We start from the raw sequence: 17,290 nt of genomic DNA, 5'->3' as shown, positions 1-17,290 counted from the left end.
CCCAATTGTACTATTTTTTTTTTTTTAGTAAAATCTTAATAGGCTTAGCCTTGTATGGCAGGAGCCAAGCAGCTGCAATTGGGGGGAGGGGGAGGGCGCTTTATGCATCAGTTGATGTGCGCCCTATTGAAAAGTATTGTTATGAGATGATGCAAAAGCCTTCTGTCTGATGATTGGTCCATTTCAGCTCATTCACTCGTGCTTATCCTGTGATAGCCTAGTCACCAAGTGATGAAACACTCAGGTGTGAACAAGGCCTTAGAAATGACCCAGTCCTTGTGCAGAAGTACATGTGCCTCGGGCTCACAGCCAGTCAGTCCACTTAAGAAAAAGGTGCTGTTTTCTCATCGCTTCTCAGCCAGCAGTGATTATGATAATGACACAGTGTTTTCCTTTCTTTTTAGTTCAGTCTTCATTTCTTGGCAGTGCTGTTCAGACAACTCCTTCATCGAACACACTGTGGAAGACAAATTCTTTAGGAATGGAAAGCATAAGCAGGCAAAGGTCTTCATCCGATCCACCAACTGTCCATCCCCCTGTTCCGCCATTGCGTGTAACATCTACAAGTATGTTTGCCCTTTTCCACTGCTTCCTTTGTTTTTGCTGCATCTAATCACAGTTGGCCTCAACTTCCCATTCCACAACTCATGTTTCTTCCTCACTGGTGGATGTAGTTTTGAGCCTGCTGCTTTTCCATTTGGCTTCTTCAACACACTGTTTGTTAAGACTTCCTGCAACACACGGTTGAGGAATGGATATTTCAGATTAGTTTTGCAAGGAATTCAGGTTGTTCCCTGAACTTTTAGGAAGTTTCTTTAAAAAGACAAAAAGATTGCGGTTTTAATGTTCCTTGTTCCTCTATTAATGCTTACTTCTAAAGGTATATTACAGATGCACAACTAAAAGTATGATTTAAAATTACCTACTCATGTTAAACCAGCTCTCATGAAGATTAGCCTCACTACCAGTACAAGTACCTCATAGCAGGTAGGCTATTGTTGGCTCCAGTTTTAATCTATGAGTTAGCTCGAGCCTCCCACTGCATTGTTTATGTTCAGACATAATTATAAACTATGGTTTATCATTAAGCCAGTGAGCCTCAAACTTCTGCACTCTCCCATCTTGTGGGAGAAGAAAAGTAGAAGCTTTTGCTTCGGTTTTTGACTAACCACAGTTTGACGATCTGAGCCCAGACAAACTGTGGTTAGGTCTTAACTGGTTTAATGAATCAAACCAACTTCATAAGTTGGCTCAGTTAATTAAACCATAGTTAAAACTAACCCTAACCTCTCACAATACAATACAGCATGTGTCCAGGCAGAAATAAGCCCTGTTCAGTTCAGTGTGGGGCTTACTCCCAGAAACGTGTATAGGATTGCAGCTTCCTTGTGTCTTGAGCCTTAGTTTTTGAAGGACTGGCTTACATTTTAGAAATTACAAAGTTAGGTAGCAATAATATTGTTTGTAGGAATCGTATCAAACATTCCAGCATTCACCATCATCGTATTATTGTACATGCATTTTTATATATATAGATATACTCTCTTCAGCACCACCTCCCGTTGCAAAGACAGCCAGTGTTCTTGAAGCTTTGAGCCAGCAGTCAAAACAGCCAGTGGTGCCACAGTCCAAGCCTACGCCGCCGCCACTTCCTCCCCAGCCTCCAAGTAGAATTTCTCAGAAAAAGCCTGCTTCTGGGTAATGTGTCGCCTTTTCTTCCTAAAAGATCTGCAGGTTGCTGAAAGATAGTGTGCTCACCTTGTGTTTTGTTCTGTTCAGGTGTTGGGCAGGTTCCATACGGACAGCAGCAAGGGGGGGGGGCAACAGATAATTACTTACCAACAGCAAATGCCATTTAAGAGTGTTACTTTGATAACCTGAAGTAACATAGCAATTGGTGATCTTGCTGTCGGGGCAAGAATTTCAGTTTGCCAGATAGAATAATTGTCCCTCTCCTCCCTGCCCCCTCTGCACTCTTCTGGGCATTCTTCTGATCTTCTTCACAATTCATTTGCGGGGGGGGGGGGTGTGTGCAGGGTGTGTATGTGTGTGCAAGCCCTGTTGCACAAGTAGAAGTCCTTGCACGGGACTCATTAACTGAATCCCATTCTGATTATTGTTTCAAAAAGTAAATTAGACACAGCAAATTGCAGACGTGATGACGAGCAGTCATGTTTGGTTTTCTCCTGAACAGGGCTGACAGGTCGGCCAAGAGTAAAGGACCTGGATCTCTGCAGCAATCTTCTGGTGATTATTATTATTATTAAATCCTGATTTTAATTTACCTGCTTTAGTAGCAACTGTTGGCACTGTTGACAGGTTTATTTGGGAGGTAGTAAAACCTGACCACAATGACTTTGCTGTATATATATATATTTAATTTATTTGGGAACATGTTGTTGTTTAGTCGTTTAGTCGTGTCTGACTCTTCGTGACCCCATGGACCAGAGCATGCCAGGCACTCCTGACTTCCACTGCCTCCCGCAGTTTGGTCAAACTCATGCTGGTAGCTTCGAGAACACTATCCAACCATCTCATCCTCATCCACTATCCCCTTCTCCTTGTTTAATACCAAGTCAGACCATTGGTCCATCTAGGTCAGTGCTGTCTACACTGATTGGCAGCAGCTGTCCAGGATATCAGACAGGGGACATTGCCAGTCCTTTACCTGGAGATACCTGGGTTTGAACCTGGCAACTTCTGTATGTGTATATTGTACGCTTGGTTCTGACACAACTGACCTACAGCTGATGGGATTTAGTGCAAAAAGTGATCGTTTTTGGGAAACCACAAACAATGGCTTGGTACACTAGAGAGAAATAGCACAATATGTTATCTAAAAACAGAGCTTTCTAAGAGCCACTTTTAACTGAAAATATTTGCTTTATTTTTAAAAACAGGAGAGTCTTCATCTTCATCTGCATCTGAGATTTCTGGATCCCAAGTTGTCCCTTCTGCAAACATCCAACCTCCAGCTCCAATGCCAAGGAAGTCTCAAATAGTAAGTCGTCAAGAATCTAGGTCAATCTCTTTTGTGTTTGGCAGCTCTTCGCGTTGGGAATAAAGGCACTGTGTGGAATCTGACGATTCCAAAAGGGGTGAGCAACTTCTTCAGATTACATGGGTCCTTTTATAGTCCTTCTTAGAAACTTCTTAGAAACTAGTTTGTGTGGCGTAGCTGTAAACAACCAACAACATTTGTTGGGTGAGCTGCAGATACTGTTCACTTAGGGGTCCCTTGTACACTGGGCCCTTTCAGGGAACCTAGTTTCGTTTGATTCCTAACTACAAAGGTCAATCCATAATATTTGTTTGCGTATGTGTGAAAGAGAGAATGGGGTGGGGGAGAGAATATAGAATGAGCTAAAGAGCTTTAGCTAAAAAGATCTCGGTAAATCATCTTAGCTGAAGCTTTAGTACAGGCCTCGGCTAAAGGACATTAGCTAGATGAATTCAGCTTTAAACCAAGTCCGCTAAATAACCTACGAGCAGTATGATCCTGTGCATGTCTACTCATACTTAAGTGCCATTGACTTCAGAATAACAAGTGTGTGTATAAGATTGCAGCCTAAGTAACCCATTCCACCTTTTGCTAAGGTTTCCAAAGTTACCATGGAAACAAGCCACACGTTAGAAGGTAGAATCCAGCTGGTGCTCTTGGTACCAGCCGTCTTCAAACAGTTGCCCTCCAGATATTTTGGACTGCAACTTCCATTAGCCCTGGCTACCAGTGTGGCCAATACTAAGGGATGATGACGATTTGGAGTCCAAAACTTCTGGAAGGTACCAGGTTAGGGAAGGCTGCCTTGTTCTCACAGGAGAGCTTTTGATCCAGTAACCAGTGGAATAAAAGGAGAGGCAGGTTTTTTTTTTAGCGAATTCCTGCTGTCCCCTGCAGGATCCACTGCCCCTTAAAAAATTGGCTCCAAGGGAATCTGCAAAAATCACCTCCCTCCTCCTCCTCCTCCTCCTCCTGCTGGCAGAGGCATTTGCCAGATCACAAAATTAATGTGAGTTAATTTTTTATTGCCATTGTAAGCTGACCAGAAAATTTAACTGGACATAAATATGGTAGGTAATAAAACAAATACTGCGGGCTGAAAATTCCATGAATTTCTGGTTATTATTCCATGGGGGTTGCATTATTTCAAGAAGATTGAATGGTGCCATTAAATAATATTCTAGAAGGTGGATGTTCTCCCAGATGCCTCGTGCTAGCTTCCTGGTTTCATTCTTATTTCCCAAACTGGCATCTCAGGGGTTAATATAACGAGTCTTGGCCTTAACATTTTGTCACTGCTTTGAAAAGTTCGAGCGCCGAATGGAGAGCGCACTCTGCCTTGTTGGAAAGGTCCTACATGTCTGCTCCGCTGTGCACCGATGTTCAGGGAGCTGTTTGTACATGTAATGAAATGCCTGTGCGATAGCATGCCCTTGCTGGATGCTCTTAATGTGTATTAAAACCCAAAGCGGGACCTCCAAATTAATTGTTCTGAAAGTCAAAAGCACCGAGTGCAGCTTCGTAGGTTATTTTGCTGCATGTATTAATTAAGTGGTGGTGCACAAGGGAGCCCCTTTGTAATTTGTGAATAGCAAAGCATGATAAGTATTTTAGATCAGACACGTATATTGGGATGATTTTAAACATGTGTGCATATTTGTACGGAAATTTTTGTAGGGGGCAGGTTGTTGTTCAGACATGCTTTGCATGCAGCAGGTGATAGGTACAATCTCCAGGTAGGGCCTGGAGACACCTCAGTCTGAAACCCTGGAGAACTGCTATCTGTCAGTGTACTAAGCTAAATGGATCAATTATCTGACTTCCTATTTTCTGCTACCTGAGCTTCTTGTAGACGAAAAGTGGTGAACTGCTGTCCTCTCACTGCAGCTAATGGTATTTTATGTTTTACCTGGTTTATGTTTCCAACACGTTGCTCTTCTCTGTATTGCAGTCAAAAACAAAGCCCAAGAGAGTAAAAGCCATTTATAACTGCGTAGCTGATAATCCAGATGAGCTTACATTTTCAGAGGGCGATATCATCATAGTTGATGGTGAGGAAGATCAGGAATGGTGGGTAAGTATTTATTAGTTAAATCATGCCAAGGGCTATAGTGTGTATGTCGTGTGTGTACACACACACACACACGTACGTAATTACGTACGTACTATGTATGTTGGTGGGAACTGATCTCTTAACAACCAGCAGAACTGAATCCCTGACTGAAGTACTATTCAGTTATTTTCAGAGGTATCCACTGAACGCAATATTGAGGAGCAGCGTTATTTCAGTTGAATTTGAACCATACAGATTTTTGAAACTCATCCTTTCTGCAGAAACACATATGGTTAAAAAATAATATTGCGAAACACCGTTGTTTCAGAAAACCCAGTTTGTTATCTATAATGTATACAGTCCCTTCCTCTTAAGCCAGGATCCAAAGAATCGCACAACTAGTTTTGCATTTTAAAGGTTTGTTTCTTCTCAAATAGGAGCTCCTTGCTCCCTGTGTCAATTTTTTTTGAAACTAAGTGAACTTCAAAACAGAGAATAAATATATATGTCTTCCCCTTATTATTGTCCTGTGTCATATACCACTTGGGCCTCTTAAGGAATCAATCAATCTGCTTATTACAGTCAGGACCAGTAGTTCTTAAGAAATATCATTCCACTGGAACTTTGAATTTGCATGCTTTTGGTGAAAATTTGAAGGAAATAATAATAATAAACCTTTGTTTTTAAATGAAAGATTGCATGTGTTCTTACCGTCTATTCTTTATTTTGTTTCAGCCTATCCTCTGAATAACTAGTTTGCACATAAAAGCAGCATTGCCTGGTTTTTATTGTTTAATAGTAAAGAAACTACAATTGTACCTCGGAAGTCGAACAGAATCTGTTCCGGAAGTCCATTTGACTTCCGAAACATTTGACTTCCAAAGCGCGGCTTCTGATTGGCTGCCGGAAACTCCTGCACCCAATCAGAAGCCCCATCGGACGTTAGGCTTCCGAAAGAACGTTCAAAAACTGGAACACTCACTTCCGGTTTTTGATCGTTCGGGAGCCGAAAGGTTTGACTCCCAAGGCGTTTGACTGTATAGCTTTTTTCCTTTATTACTAAAGACTTGTTTGTTTGGAGGGACAATTGCACATGGTTGCAACTAGTACAGTGGAGGGCAACTTTCAGTGACCCCTAATTGGATAGAGACAAGCTTCACCCTTTTAATTCTTAAAAATGTTCTGTCTTTTCCAGATTGGGCATATTGATGGAGATCCCAACCACAAAGGAGCTTTCCCTGTATCATTTGTGCACTTTATTGTTGATTAAACTGCTTGTTGCAGGTGGAGAGACTGCATTTCCAGGTATTACTGGAGCTCTCTGCCCGGAATTAGATGCTTCACCAGGATACTTCATGAATGTTACACCACTGTGGACTCTTTGTTGTGGCAACTTAAGGTTTTTGAATCGTCCAAGGAAGATTTACTTTGTAGTAGGCAGATCCACTTGAACTATTTTCATTGTGAATTCAGGAAGACCATAAAAAAACCATTAACGCCAAAAAAAATATGTGAAACTGATTTCAAATCTCCCTTTTAGACTTTCTCACTAACCTATGCACCAGAGTTTCTCTCTTCAGCAAATAAGGGAATTTCTGATGCACACCACAGGGTTCAGAATTTTAAAAGTGGGCAGACTAGCAGAGAGATTAATGGCCTGACCGCACTAATATATTACATTTCAGTGCCAATTTCAGGTGCCTCTAATGCATATCTGATCTTTGTTTGCACTCAGTGTCTTTGAGAGCTGTCTCAGGACAATGTAGCTGCAGTGAAAACTCAGTTTTAAGAGTGGCAGTTACTTCCACTTTACTTAGTACACTACAAAAACATGAGGCTAGAAAATCTACCCATCACTGATTCCTTGTCCACATCTATTGATTGGCTAAGTTGAAGAGGTTGGCGGACTTGAGGGTGGAGTCATTGACTACATTGCAAAAGTACAAAGAACTCCTAAAAGAGCACTAAGTAATAACAAAGGGCAGAACACAGAGTTTTTCAGATTGCTTGTCTCTGGTGCTTGGTGGCTTATGTTTTCAGGCAAGACATAAGCATCATCCACAAAGGATTGGGCTCTTTCTTCCAGCGCAATAATTCTCCTACTGAAGCCTCATTCATTTTGATTGCATTGGGATTTGCTGTAGGCACTCCATATGAGTGATAATGATATACCTGCCAACCACCCTTAGCTGAGCAGAATGCTTTAAAAGGTTTTGCAAAGCTGGAGTCCAACCAGGGACCAAAATCTGTTGCCCGAGCAACGATTAAAGCGATTCAGATCTAACAACCAAACCCTAGCAAATATTTCTCAATAAGCCCCAGTGCATTTTCCTGTGACAGCACTAGTGGGGCCCAAACACCTGATGTAGGTGCTAATAGGATCTAATATCCTGTCCCATAGATGAAGGGATGGGAAAGAATCATCAATTTATGCAGCCAGGAAAGAAGAGTATGCTTGTGTGTCCCCTGCCTACTTCTCCTATATCTATGATAAGGAAGACTCAATAAGAGGATGCGGTTCCAATCAGAAGTACATGCTACAGCTCTGTTTATCCCCTCAAGGGAAAAGTTATTGTAAAGTCTCTTTCCCCTGACTTGTTAGGCCAGCTGGGGAAAGCCCCTGAGCCCAAGGGGACGGTGGCATTCCCTTCTTTCCAGGGAACTATCATGAAATAACACAAGCAGAAACAGAACTTGTCATATATCCAGTTTCTGCCATTTCCCCATGCTGGTGAATTGGCTTCAAGGAAAAAGGTAACAGGGCTGCCTGCTGTGATCTGTGAGCATAAACTCTAGAAGGAAATGTTGTTTTTCAAGCTGTTTGAATGTGGAGAAATGCAACATGCTCGCACTTACCCAAAAGGAACGAGTATTTCCATACTTAGATCATATGAAAAAGTTTGTCTAGAAAGGCCCATTAAAGAGATATTTTAATAATTGGATGTAGATATTTAGTTTAAACCCTGAACCTGTTTACCTCAAATTTGTAAATATGAGGAATACGAGGTCATACTTTTCTATACAAAATATACATTTAATGTATATTTTATTCTATTCTTAAGTCATCGTTGAGGTAACAAAACCCAAGACAATATTATTGGTAAATAAATGTGGATTACACATTTGCTGAAATTTTTGTTGCAGTTCTTTTCTTCGAACACACAAAAAAAGTGTTGTCTAGAATTATTTTTATTTAAAAAAAACAACCACGGTGGCTATGTTCACACCTAAGACTATTGTCGTAGGACAATGTAGTAGGGTATTCATCCAAACACCCTCTGTATTAAGGTATACACTTCTGTCTTGCAAGCAATTCCTTATTTCTTTGCAGATGCACACTGTGTACTTCTGTTCCTGAACATGGTAGTTAACACTGTTAATAATTGTGAATAGATTTCATAATTCCAAATTGGTAGACTATTGCAGAATATTACAAAAATTGTCCTTTTAATGTTTGTATATTGTGATAATTGTTAACGGTTTTTACTTTGCATATGCTACCGAAACTGTGCACTGGTAGCATAGGATTAGAATATCAACGTCCAGGTCACATTGGCTTTCATCACAAGTTTTGTGACTATTGTATCTCTAGATTTATCAAGAGAACTTTGAATTTCTGACACAGAAATTATGTACATATTGGCTAGCATAGGTTGAAACAGATGGGGGGGGGGACAAGCCAATTAGTATATTTATATTTGGGATGGGGTGCTGTATCTCAAACTGCCTTGCTAAAGTGGTACATTTGAAGCAACTTGTCAGATCTGCAGATGCAAACCAGTGGGCTTATATTAAAACTCACTTTCGTACAAGCTGCTGCATTGTATAAGGGGACAAACTGGAATGCTTTGAGATGCTTTTATTGCAAGTTTTAAAGCTAAGTCTGCATATTCAAAGTTCCCACTAAATATATATGTATATTAGGAAACAAAATACTTTGCCACTACAAGTTTATCTGGCTGCTGATGAATTCAGTTTGGCTACTGACACTATTGGTTATGTTTGTATTCCTAGTAAACTAGCAAATAAATTGGCACATTATTTTGCACAATTCACTTATGTACAGTATTTTTTGACACAGAATTTTAGTTAATACCATATACTTTGGAAGCTTATGTGGCCCTTAAATTTCACACTGGCCGGAATCCAAGGAAATGCACAAATAGCTGTGTGCACCCGGATGAAAGTTGCGCCTTCTGGCAAACATCTTGTGAAACCCAGGGGATTTTCAACTCTGACTTGAATATTCTCAAGGCCTTAGATGTTTAGAGCCCAGCCATAGTGTGTGAGCTTTCAGCTGTTTTGGAAAAATCTTAAATAGTGGCCACTAAAAGATTTTGAGTATGAGTATTTTTTCACACTACAGTGTGCAGACACTAGGCTTATAACGTAAGACAGTTTCAAGAGTTCTTTTTTGTTTCCGTGGCACTATTTCACCCAATTAAATAGGAGACATTTTGGATTTTTAGGAATGACAGATGCTAAAATGTTCAGGTCTTCTTTCACAGCTGACAACAGGGGATGATGGTGTTCAACAAACTGTTAGTGAGCATGTAAGATTATTTTTGTTTAAATGTTTAAAAAAGGAGTATAAGATACCTAAAATGCAGTTCAGAATGCTACTTGAGATGTATAATTTTCAACGTGATGGTTTTGATTGTTTAGTTGCAGAGCAACTGTATATATTGTATAACCTAAATCAATTCTTATTTTTAGTGTCTGGATGCAGTGATTTATAATTGGAGCATGATTAATTTCACTTACGTTAAGCCAGTCACTTGACTGGAAAAATAAACAGCTTTGAAGCCTCACCTTGACTTTTTTTATTAATTGAATGTGAAAGCACTTATAGATGAGCCACACTAGAATAAACTGAGGTTTATTCTATTCAGCCTTGATGTATTAAAGACAAATCGGAAGACTGCTGACAAACTCCTGCCTTAAATGTGAGTTCTCTTATTTTGGACTTTAAATGATTTACAGTTCAATTGTATGGGGAGGAGGAGAATGCAAAGTATAGAAACTGCCCAACCCAAAGCCTGCTGTGCTCATCCTTGATGGAAAATGGAAGATGACATTTTTCTGGGGTTTTTTCTTCTTTAATGGGAGGGCACAGCCATTCTACTGAAAGGCAAACAGATATGCTAGGCTCTAGGGCCAGTATACTTTCCTCCCTGTGCTGGAGACATGGGAAAGAGAGGGCTTTGGATTCAGCTGATTCAAAGACTCCCTTGATACACCTTCTTTTAAATCCTTTTTTGTCATTACTACCAGCAGGGTAGCAGTATGTTTCCATACCTGCAGCAAGGCGCAGGCCTCCCCCTCCACCAGCAGAAAGGGAGACCTACTGTATCTGACGACCCCTTTCTTTCTCTTTCTTTCTTTCTTTCTTTCTTTCTTTCTTTCTCTCTCTCTCTCTCTCTCTCTCTCTCTCTCTCTCTCTCTCTCTCTCTCTCTCTCTCTTTTTTGCTGCCACTGCTAAAAGCAATGGCGTCTGTGGGTAGTCAGATTAGGCCATATTTAGAAAGACACGTCTTCTATTGATTTTTTTATTCATTTACAAAAATGGTATAAATCTTTTAAACACAAGATTTAATATTTAGCACAGAAACTCACGCACGGGCAGTTGAGCTCTGAGTGACAGTTTGGGAAACAAACAAACGGTATTTTACCAAAATACCAACAACTTCATTCCTTTGAACAGCATGTTCAAGCAGTTAACAAAAAAGTTCACATCTACTCCAAAATACTTGTTTTCATTCTTCTCCAATTGCTGCAGTCACAGCAAGCAATCCTTCCTCTCATCATGAAGTGCAGCTGTAGAAATTCAGGACTTCTCGGATGTTAAAACAGAGTCAAAGGCTGTTGAAAGCACCTTACAAATAGCTTGTGCTTGTTCCTGCATTTTATAAACAGAAAGAGTTGCTCATACTTGTTTTCATGAACATGAAGAAGCATTCAGCCTCGAGCCCATCTCGAAGTTTCAGCATTTCCCTTATAGCATGCTTTACTTTGATGACATTTCCTATCTTTAGCTAGGCTGCCAATGTGGTGCCATCCAGGTACTTGGAACTGCAACTCCCAATAGCCCCAGCCAGCATGACCAATGGCGGAGGTAATTAGAGTTCCAGTCCACAACATCTGGAGGGCACCATGTTAACTATCCCTGATCTAAAGCATTCTATGTAGAGCAGTGGGGTCAGTCCAGAAATGTGACTTGCAAACAAGACTTGCCATTTTAGAAATTGCCAACAGAAACGTATCATCAGAGTTTGATATTCCAGATAGGCTATTTGTTAACAGAGGGACAGCTCCTGCGTGTATACTGGGTTTCCCTTGTTTACCAAGCAGTTGCCAGTATAGGACTCCAGGGCATTTAAACTCAAAGCCTATCACCAAGTGATATTAGTGCAGTATTTGCTAGCATGCATATGGGCACTTGGAAAGCCAGGCTGGTGCATTTAAAGTTTATATATATGGCAGCGACAAAGCTATGAGAATAAAGGTTAGTGTTTGTTATGCTCTCCTAGTGGTTCAAATCTCCACTTGAAGCCCGGTGAACTGGTGATGCCACCCACCTTTAATTAATAAAGCTACAGATTTAATTAAGGGGGTACTTTATCCCACAAATCTGTAAGTAGCATCTGGGTAGAGTGATTGACAGGGAGAAAATAAATGTGCCAAACAAGCATATGCAATTAATTTGAAATTACGGGACTGCTACTATCTTGTTTTAACATGGGCTCCTGCTCATTTGCTACTTGCACTGTTTCTGCTACAGAAGGTTAGGGCTGTGGCAGGAACAAATGCACATGCAATTTAGAGTCGCTCTGACACTTGCACATATAGCGGTGCCTGGCCTATCTGGTCAGTGTGCCACAAATCATGTCTTAAGTAAAGGTAAAGGGACCCCTGACCATTAGGTCCAGTCGCAGACTGCTCTAGGGTTGCAGCGCTCATCTCGCTTTATTGGCCGAGGGAACTGGCGTACAGCTTCCGGGTCATGTAGCCAGCATGACTAAGCCACTTCTGGCGAACCAGAGCAGTGCACGGAAACGCTGTTTACTTTCCCGCCGGAGCGGTACCTATTTATCTACTTGCACTTTGACGTGCTTTCAAACTGCTAGGTTGGCAGGAGCAGGGACCGAGCAATGGGAGCTCACCACGTCACAGGGATTCAAACCGCTGACCTTCTGATTGGCAAGTCCTAGGCTCTGTGGTTTAACCCAATAGTACAAACCTATTTTGTCATGTTTTGGTCCAGTACATGTAGCTAGATATAAGGCACAAGCATATGATAGCACTTTGCATATTTTATGACTTATTGTCAACCTAGAATTATCCAGCAAGTGTTTTTAAAGCATGAACCTTACCATACTATTACACTGGTATATCCAAAGGTTGTACTCTTCATAGTTCGTATCAGTTGTCTTTAAAGCCAGTAAACTCTTCCCTGCCCCAAGGCCGTCGTCATAGCAGACCATCCGAACAATTAGGTAGAGCGCATGTCTATGCAAAACATCCTGAAAATGCCATGTGTTAATTTGTCAGTTTCTTATTGCTTGCAGCCAACGGGCATTACAATATAAATCGCAAAAACAAAAAAGACAACCTAAGAGTAAATTAAAACATCAATTTTCAGAACTGCAAATTACCAAAACTTAAAATTATGAAGGTTCCCAAATCTAGAAATTCCCTTGGCAGTCACCCATAACTTTCTCTACCTCCTAGCACATATAAAGCTATTCTGTAGGTAGCAAAATTGTCTATATCAGCCAGAAACCAACTGCTTTTGAACTGATTGACTTTAAAAAAATCTGGAGTGAATACAGAAATCTGTTATTAAGTGAACTGTGCAAAAGGCAATAAAGACTATAGTCAAGAATGTCTACAAAAAGATGGTAATGTGTGTCTAACAGGGAAAAGGTCATTACTGCAAAGAAACAGAACTGTAATAGTTGGATTTAAATTTCAATACACCAAACTCAGAACTTGGAATTCTTCATATAATCAAAGTCCATTTTGGTATCTTCAGGAGAAAAAAAATCATACCACAATTATAGTCAGAAATATTCTGAGATGGTATTACTGGAGAAATTGAATGAGGCATATTTAAAACCAGGAACAACTTACATACTGGTCCAAAGTTGTGACTTTAATACCATACTTGGAAACTCCCATAACGAATTCTTCTTCCCCTGGAACAAAGGGTAGCTTTCCATCTTGCTTTGGGCAAAAAACAAAAAGGAATTATTGTAGGCAGATAAAGTTTGATGACAAAACAAGTCTCATACAACTTGTATGTTCTCATGTAAATAAATAAGCAGCAACAGCCTTCAAATAAGTCAAAAGAGTGACAATAGCTCCATGAAAGTTTATTGACAATGATAGATACTTTGCTACTTCATTTTACACCGCAGAAGCCAAGGTACTAAGTTTCTGAAGCAGAACAGAAATAAATGCTTTCTAGTGATTCAAAAACAAGCCAAAGTTTTCTGGAGCATGTTCCTTTTTTTAACTCCCTTGCTCAGCTATTCTATCTTGAGATCATCAGCCACAGCAAATGTTTAAACATTACAATGTACCAAGAAAAAGGTTATTGAAAACAGCCAACTTCCCAGCCTCCTAGCCCCGCTTCCAACAGAACTGGAAGCCAATTCTTAAAAATAAAGATGGCTTGAACTAAGATAGTTTCCCCGGGCTACAGTTTCCCCGTAAAAAGACCCAAGGGGACATATAGCCAAAGTCAGTCTTTACCTGTGCCACATCTATGTAGTTTATCAAGTCCAATGGTCCCTCCAAAGTCTTGCTTTCATCAAGCTTCAGTTTTTCAATGGCACCGACATATTTTACTCTAAATTCTGCACAAGTATCTGAGTTGCTATTGCTCTGGCCTATAAAGAAGCAGACATTTAAACCATTACTCCATCGTTTTATCAATTGGCAAACTTAATTGGGCATTCCACCATTAAAATTGACTCAGTGTAGTATTTATCTAAATAACTGCAACTGGAATTACTTCTGTTGTGCAACAGTGGTCTCCATACCTCCCCCCTTGCACTGAGAAAGCCCCAGGACGGATTTGGGGAGCATATGGGGGGAGGATGGGGACAGAACATGAGGACAAAATGTTGAATTGTGTCCCTTTTCTTAAAAAAAAGAAAGAAAGAGAAGTGTCACCTAAAAGTGATTTGTTGTTTTCCCCAGGCTTATTCCAACCACATTAAAGTATCTTGCAAGAAAGCAGAACGGAATCAGTGGGGATGACTTAAATTTCTTATATTGGGGTACCAGAGGTTTCTGCAAATACAGAGCATAAAACCAAGTGTGTTTGTATGCTTTGGATACATGGAAGCATAATGAAACCTTAGAACATGGTACGACCACAACATTACACCAAATGTAAGCTTTAAAATATGGACACTTTCTAGTGAAATTTCAAAAGGCAGAGGAGCTGCCCAGTAAAGTTTCCATCATGAACAAAACAGGATTCTGAAGTCCTGTCTAGCTTTTTGCCTATCCATAGAACTACCAGATACAGAGGAAATTATACAAAGTAGTAAAGGCAGCAGATCTATACAAAAAGACAACAAATCACACAGATTGACATAATATAAAAATGTGATACATATACTGCAAAGGTGTATATTACATAATTTTATTTGTATATGCACAAATGTAATAATTTGTAAGTAACAGCAGACTCAGCGTTGTTTTCTGCTTAAAAAATTAGTAAAGTTCTTTGTCAGCATGTTCACATTTCTAGATACAGCTCCAATTAGTTATGAAACTCATCTATGCATTCTGACAAATAACAGGATGTCTTTAGGCCATCATCAATTTCCTACCTGAACTTTTTGTGGAGTCTGTATCTAGACTAGCCACAGTACTAGATCGTGAAAGCCCACCAAGACTGGAATCCACTGACTATATAAGGAAGAATACATATGAAAGCGTTATATGTGTGCTTTCTTATAAACTCATGAATTAAAGGCATGAATTAAACCACAAGCATGATTAATGAAGGCTTATACCCATAACAATAAACCATAGTTTGTTACATCCAAATGCAGCCACGGAATAACACATCACATTGCAGTACAACATCCACCAACAATAATAACACTTTAAATTCCTTCTTTCTCTCTATTCCACAAGCTAAGCAGTATTTCATCATTTACAATTCACTTTCAGTGGCTGCATCTATGCTTATAGGACTTAAGATAACTGTAGGAGTTATTTTTCTTAGTCATAATGGTACAAAATATGTGCAATTTTTAATTTAGCTGGTTGACTTTAGTAACATCAATTATTCTCATTCTGAATGCCAAGTCTGCATGAAGAAATAGCAAGTATAACAAGGATTTGAACATTTTTGTAAATGTAGATTCATCCCTAACTCTAGATATCTTCAGGATATCTGAATGCACCATCTAGCAGATGCCAAACTTCCACAATGTCATACAAGGGATAACAGAAGGGGAAAATATTCTGAATTTAGTTAGACATTCCACTGACTGATAGGAATATATTTTAAAATTTGTCAATTTTCAAGGAGGCATACCCAAATTTGCTTACCTTACTTTTGGTACTGATTTCACTGCTTTGTGAACTGCTGCTGCTATGCCGCTTTTTTCCTTTTCTGAACATTTTTTAATTGACATAGAATCAGCGAGAATACTGTAAAGAATGAAAAGAGTCCTGTTTGCCACCCCATTATAACTCCAATTCTACATACACATAAACACCTCATAGATGCATATTTACATTTGTTATGGAGGTTCAAATTTGCCAGTTAAAAGGCAGTCAAGCAACTGCCATTAAAAGACTGTCAAGCTGTTTCCACAGTGCCAAATTTAAAACTGAAAAACAAAATATATGTTTAATGGATTGTGATGTCTGCTTATTAGTAATGAATGTAAATATCTTCAAACTCAAACAAAGGTTCTTCAAAATATTCTAAAAGCCGATGTTTACTGTCACTACTCCAATGTTAACATTATGAATGCTTGTGTACATTTCATTGGATGCTAACAAATTTCCTATTTCTACATACTTTCCTAGAAGGACAAGCTGACAAAAAACAATACTTGATATCTTTATCTGTCTTATTTGTCGTCATTTTATTGCTATTGTACATCCCTGTGGCATTTTCTATGGTTTAACAGTTTGTAAATATTCCAAATACGTAACATTTAACATGCAGGTTTACACAGATTTTTTGTTGAAACCCATTTCTCCACTAAAAGTACAATTAATGGAGGAAGGTGTTCTGAAAAACTAGAGTGCTGTCTATACTGGTCTTGACGTTACCTGCAGCGTCGAAGGAATGAGCCTGGCTCGTTTCAGAACTGACTTTTTCTCCACATGATTTCAGGAGAGGGATGCCTCCCCTTTCCCCCTTCCCCTTTTCTTTATGCCGTCAACAGCGGACATCGCAGGCAGAAATACAGCAAATGAAGCTTCTCCGCCTCACTACATTACCACAGCAAAAAAAGCCGCCGCCGCTGCAGTCGCCGCAAATCCTGCCAAAAGGAAAGGAAACAAAAACCAACAGCTTGGTCACTGTTAACAACATCATTTCCACTGCCTGGAGTTTTCTGCATTTTGTTTCTCTCTGACCTCGCTCCTTACAATCCTCTTTCACTCGCCACCTTTGAATATACAGTGGTACCTCGGGTGAAGAACTTAATTCGTTCTGGAGGTCCGTTCTTAACCTGAAACTGTTCTTAATCTGAGGTACCACTTTAGCTAATGGGGCCTCCCGCTGCCGCTACACCACAATTTCTGTTCTCATCCTGAAGCAAAGTTCTTAACCCGAGGTACTATTTCTGGGTTGGCAGAGTCTGTAACCTGAAGCGTATGTAACCCGAGGTACCACTGTACTTCGTGGATCCGGCAATGTGGATTCCATTCCATGAAACTTTATATTACCTAAATAAGTCGGTCAGCCTTTTCAGGAGCCACAAGACACTTCGTTGGCTTTGCTGCCAGAGACTGACCCAGTTACCCTGCTCTTAGCAGAACTGAAAGGGCACCAGGAGCATCACCCGCTACCTGACCCAAATGGGACGCCTACCTTTCATTCCCACCACAATGAAATACTGAGCACAAGGAAGCCCCTCCCCGTTCTGCTTCCGGGTAGCAACCGTCGCGTCGGAGAACTTCCGCTCCGTCTGCCTCTTCCGCTCTAGGACTTTTCGAAGCCTATGCTTTTTAGCGCAAAGACTCTATGG

The 17,290-nt window shown here is 40.1% G+C and overlaps 2 protein-coding genes across 8 annotated transcripts in view; one reads left to right on the top strand and one right to left on the bottom strand.

Moving 5' to 3' along the window:
* ASAP2 (ArfGAP with SH3 domain, ankyrin repeat and PH domain 2) overlaps positions 1–9,865 on the top strand; it is a 97,257-nt gene extending 87,392 nt beyond the window's left edge. For 3 of the 5 annotated variants that reach the window (XM_079969741.1, XM_079969742.1, XM_079969743.1), the window contains 6 exons: positions 405–566; positions 1,536–1,698; positions 2,195–2,247; positions 2,901–3,001; positions 4,953–5,075; positions 6,250–9,865. In XM_079969741.1, coding sequence (XP_079825867.1) covers positions 405–566; positions 1,536–1,698; positions 2,195–2,247; positions 2,901–3,001; positions 4,953–5,075; positions 6,250–6,324 — 677 coding nt within the window. In that variant the 3' untranslated portion in view covers positions 6,325–9,865. The remainder of the gene's footprint in view (positions 1–404; positions 567–1,535; positions 1,699–2,194; positions 2,248–2,900; positions 3,002–4,952; positions 5,076–6,249) is intronic. The other 2 variants (XM_079969744.1, XM_079969745.1) reach the window with 1 other exon arrangement.
* A 724-nt stretch (positions 9,866–10,589) lies between these two features.
* Positions 10,590–17,246, bottom strand: ITGB1BP1 (integrin subunit beta 1 binding protein 1). 3 transcript variants are annotated; one of them, XM_079970158.1, is made up of 8 exons: positions 17,134–17,246; positions 16,368–16,579; positions 15,633–15,734; positions 14,903–14,981; positions 13,812–13,948; positions 13,188–13,280; positions 12,428–12,577; positions 10,590–10,953 (listed from the first exon to the last, which is right to left on the bottom strand). In XM_079970158.1, the coding sequence occupies exons 3-8, from the start codon at positions 15,702–15,704 to the stop codon at positions 10,882–10,884; spliced, it is 603 nt and encodes a 200-aa protein (XP_079826284.1). In that variant the 5' UTR covers positions 15,705–15,734; positions 16,368–16,579; positions 17,134–17,246; the 3' UTR covers positions 10,590–10,881. The 3 variants fall into 3 exon arrangements, with proteins under 3 accessions (XP_079826284.1, XP_079826285.1, XP_079826286.1); XM_079970159.1 differs by lacking the exon at positions 17,134–17,246 and adding an exon at positions 16,989–17,095; XM_079970160.1 differs by lacking the exons at positions 14,903–14,981; positions 15,633–15,734; positions 16,368–16,579; positions 17,134–17,246 and having other exon boundaries at positions 13,188–13,276.
* Positions 17,247–17,290: the final 44 nt, after the last annotated feature.

The sequence above is a fragment of the Podarcis cretensis genome (genome assembly GCF_951804945.1).
Source record: "Podarcis cretensis genome assembly, chromosome: 3".
In the NCBI taxonomy this organism is placed as follows: domain Eukaryota; kingdom Metazoa; phylum Chordata; class Lepidosauria; order Squamata; family Lacertidae; genus Podarcis; species Podarcis cretensis.
This window is presented reverse-complemented; position numbering and strand designations above follow the sequence as displayed.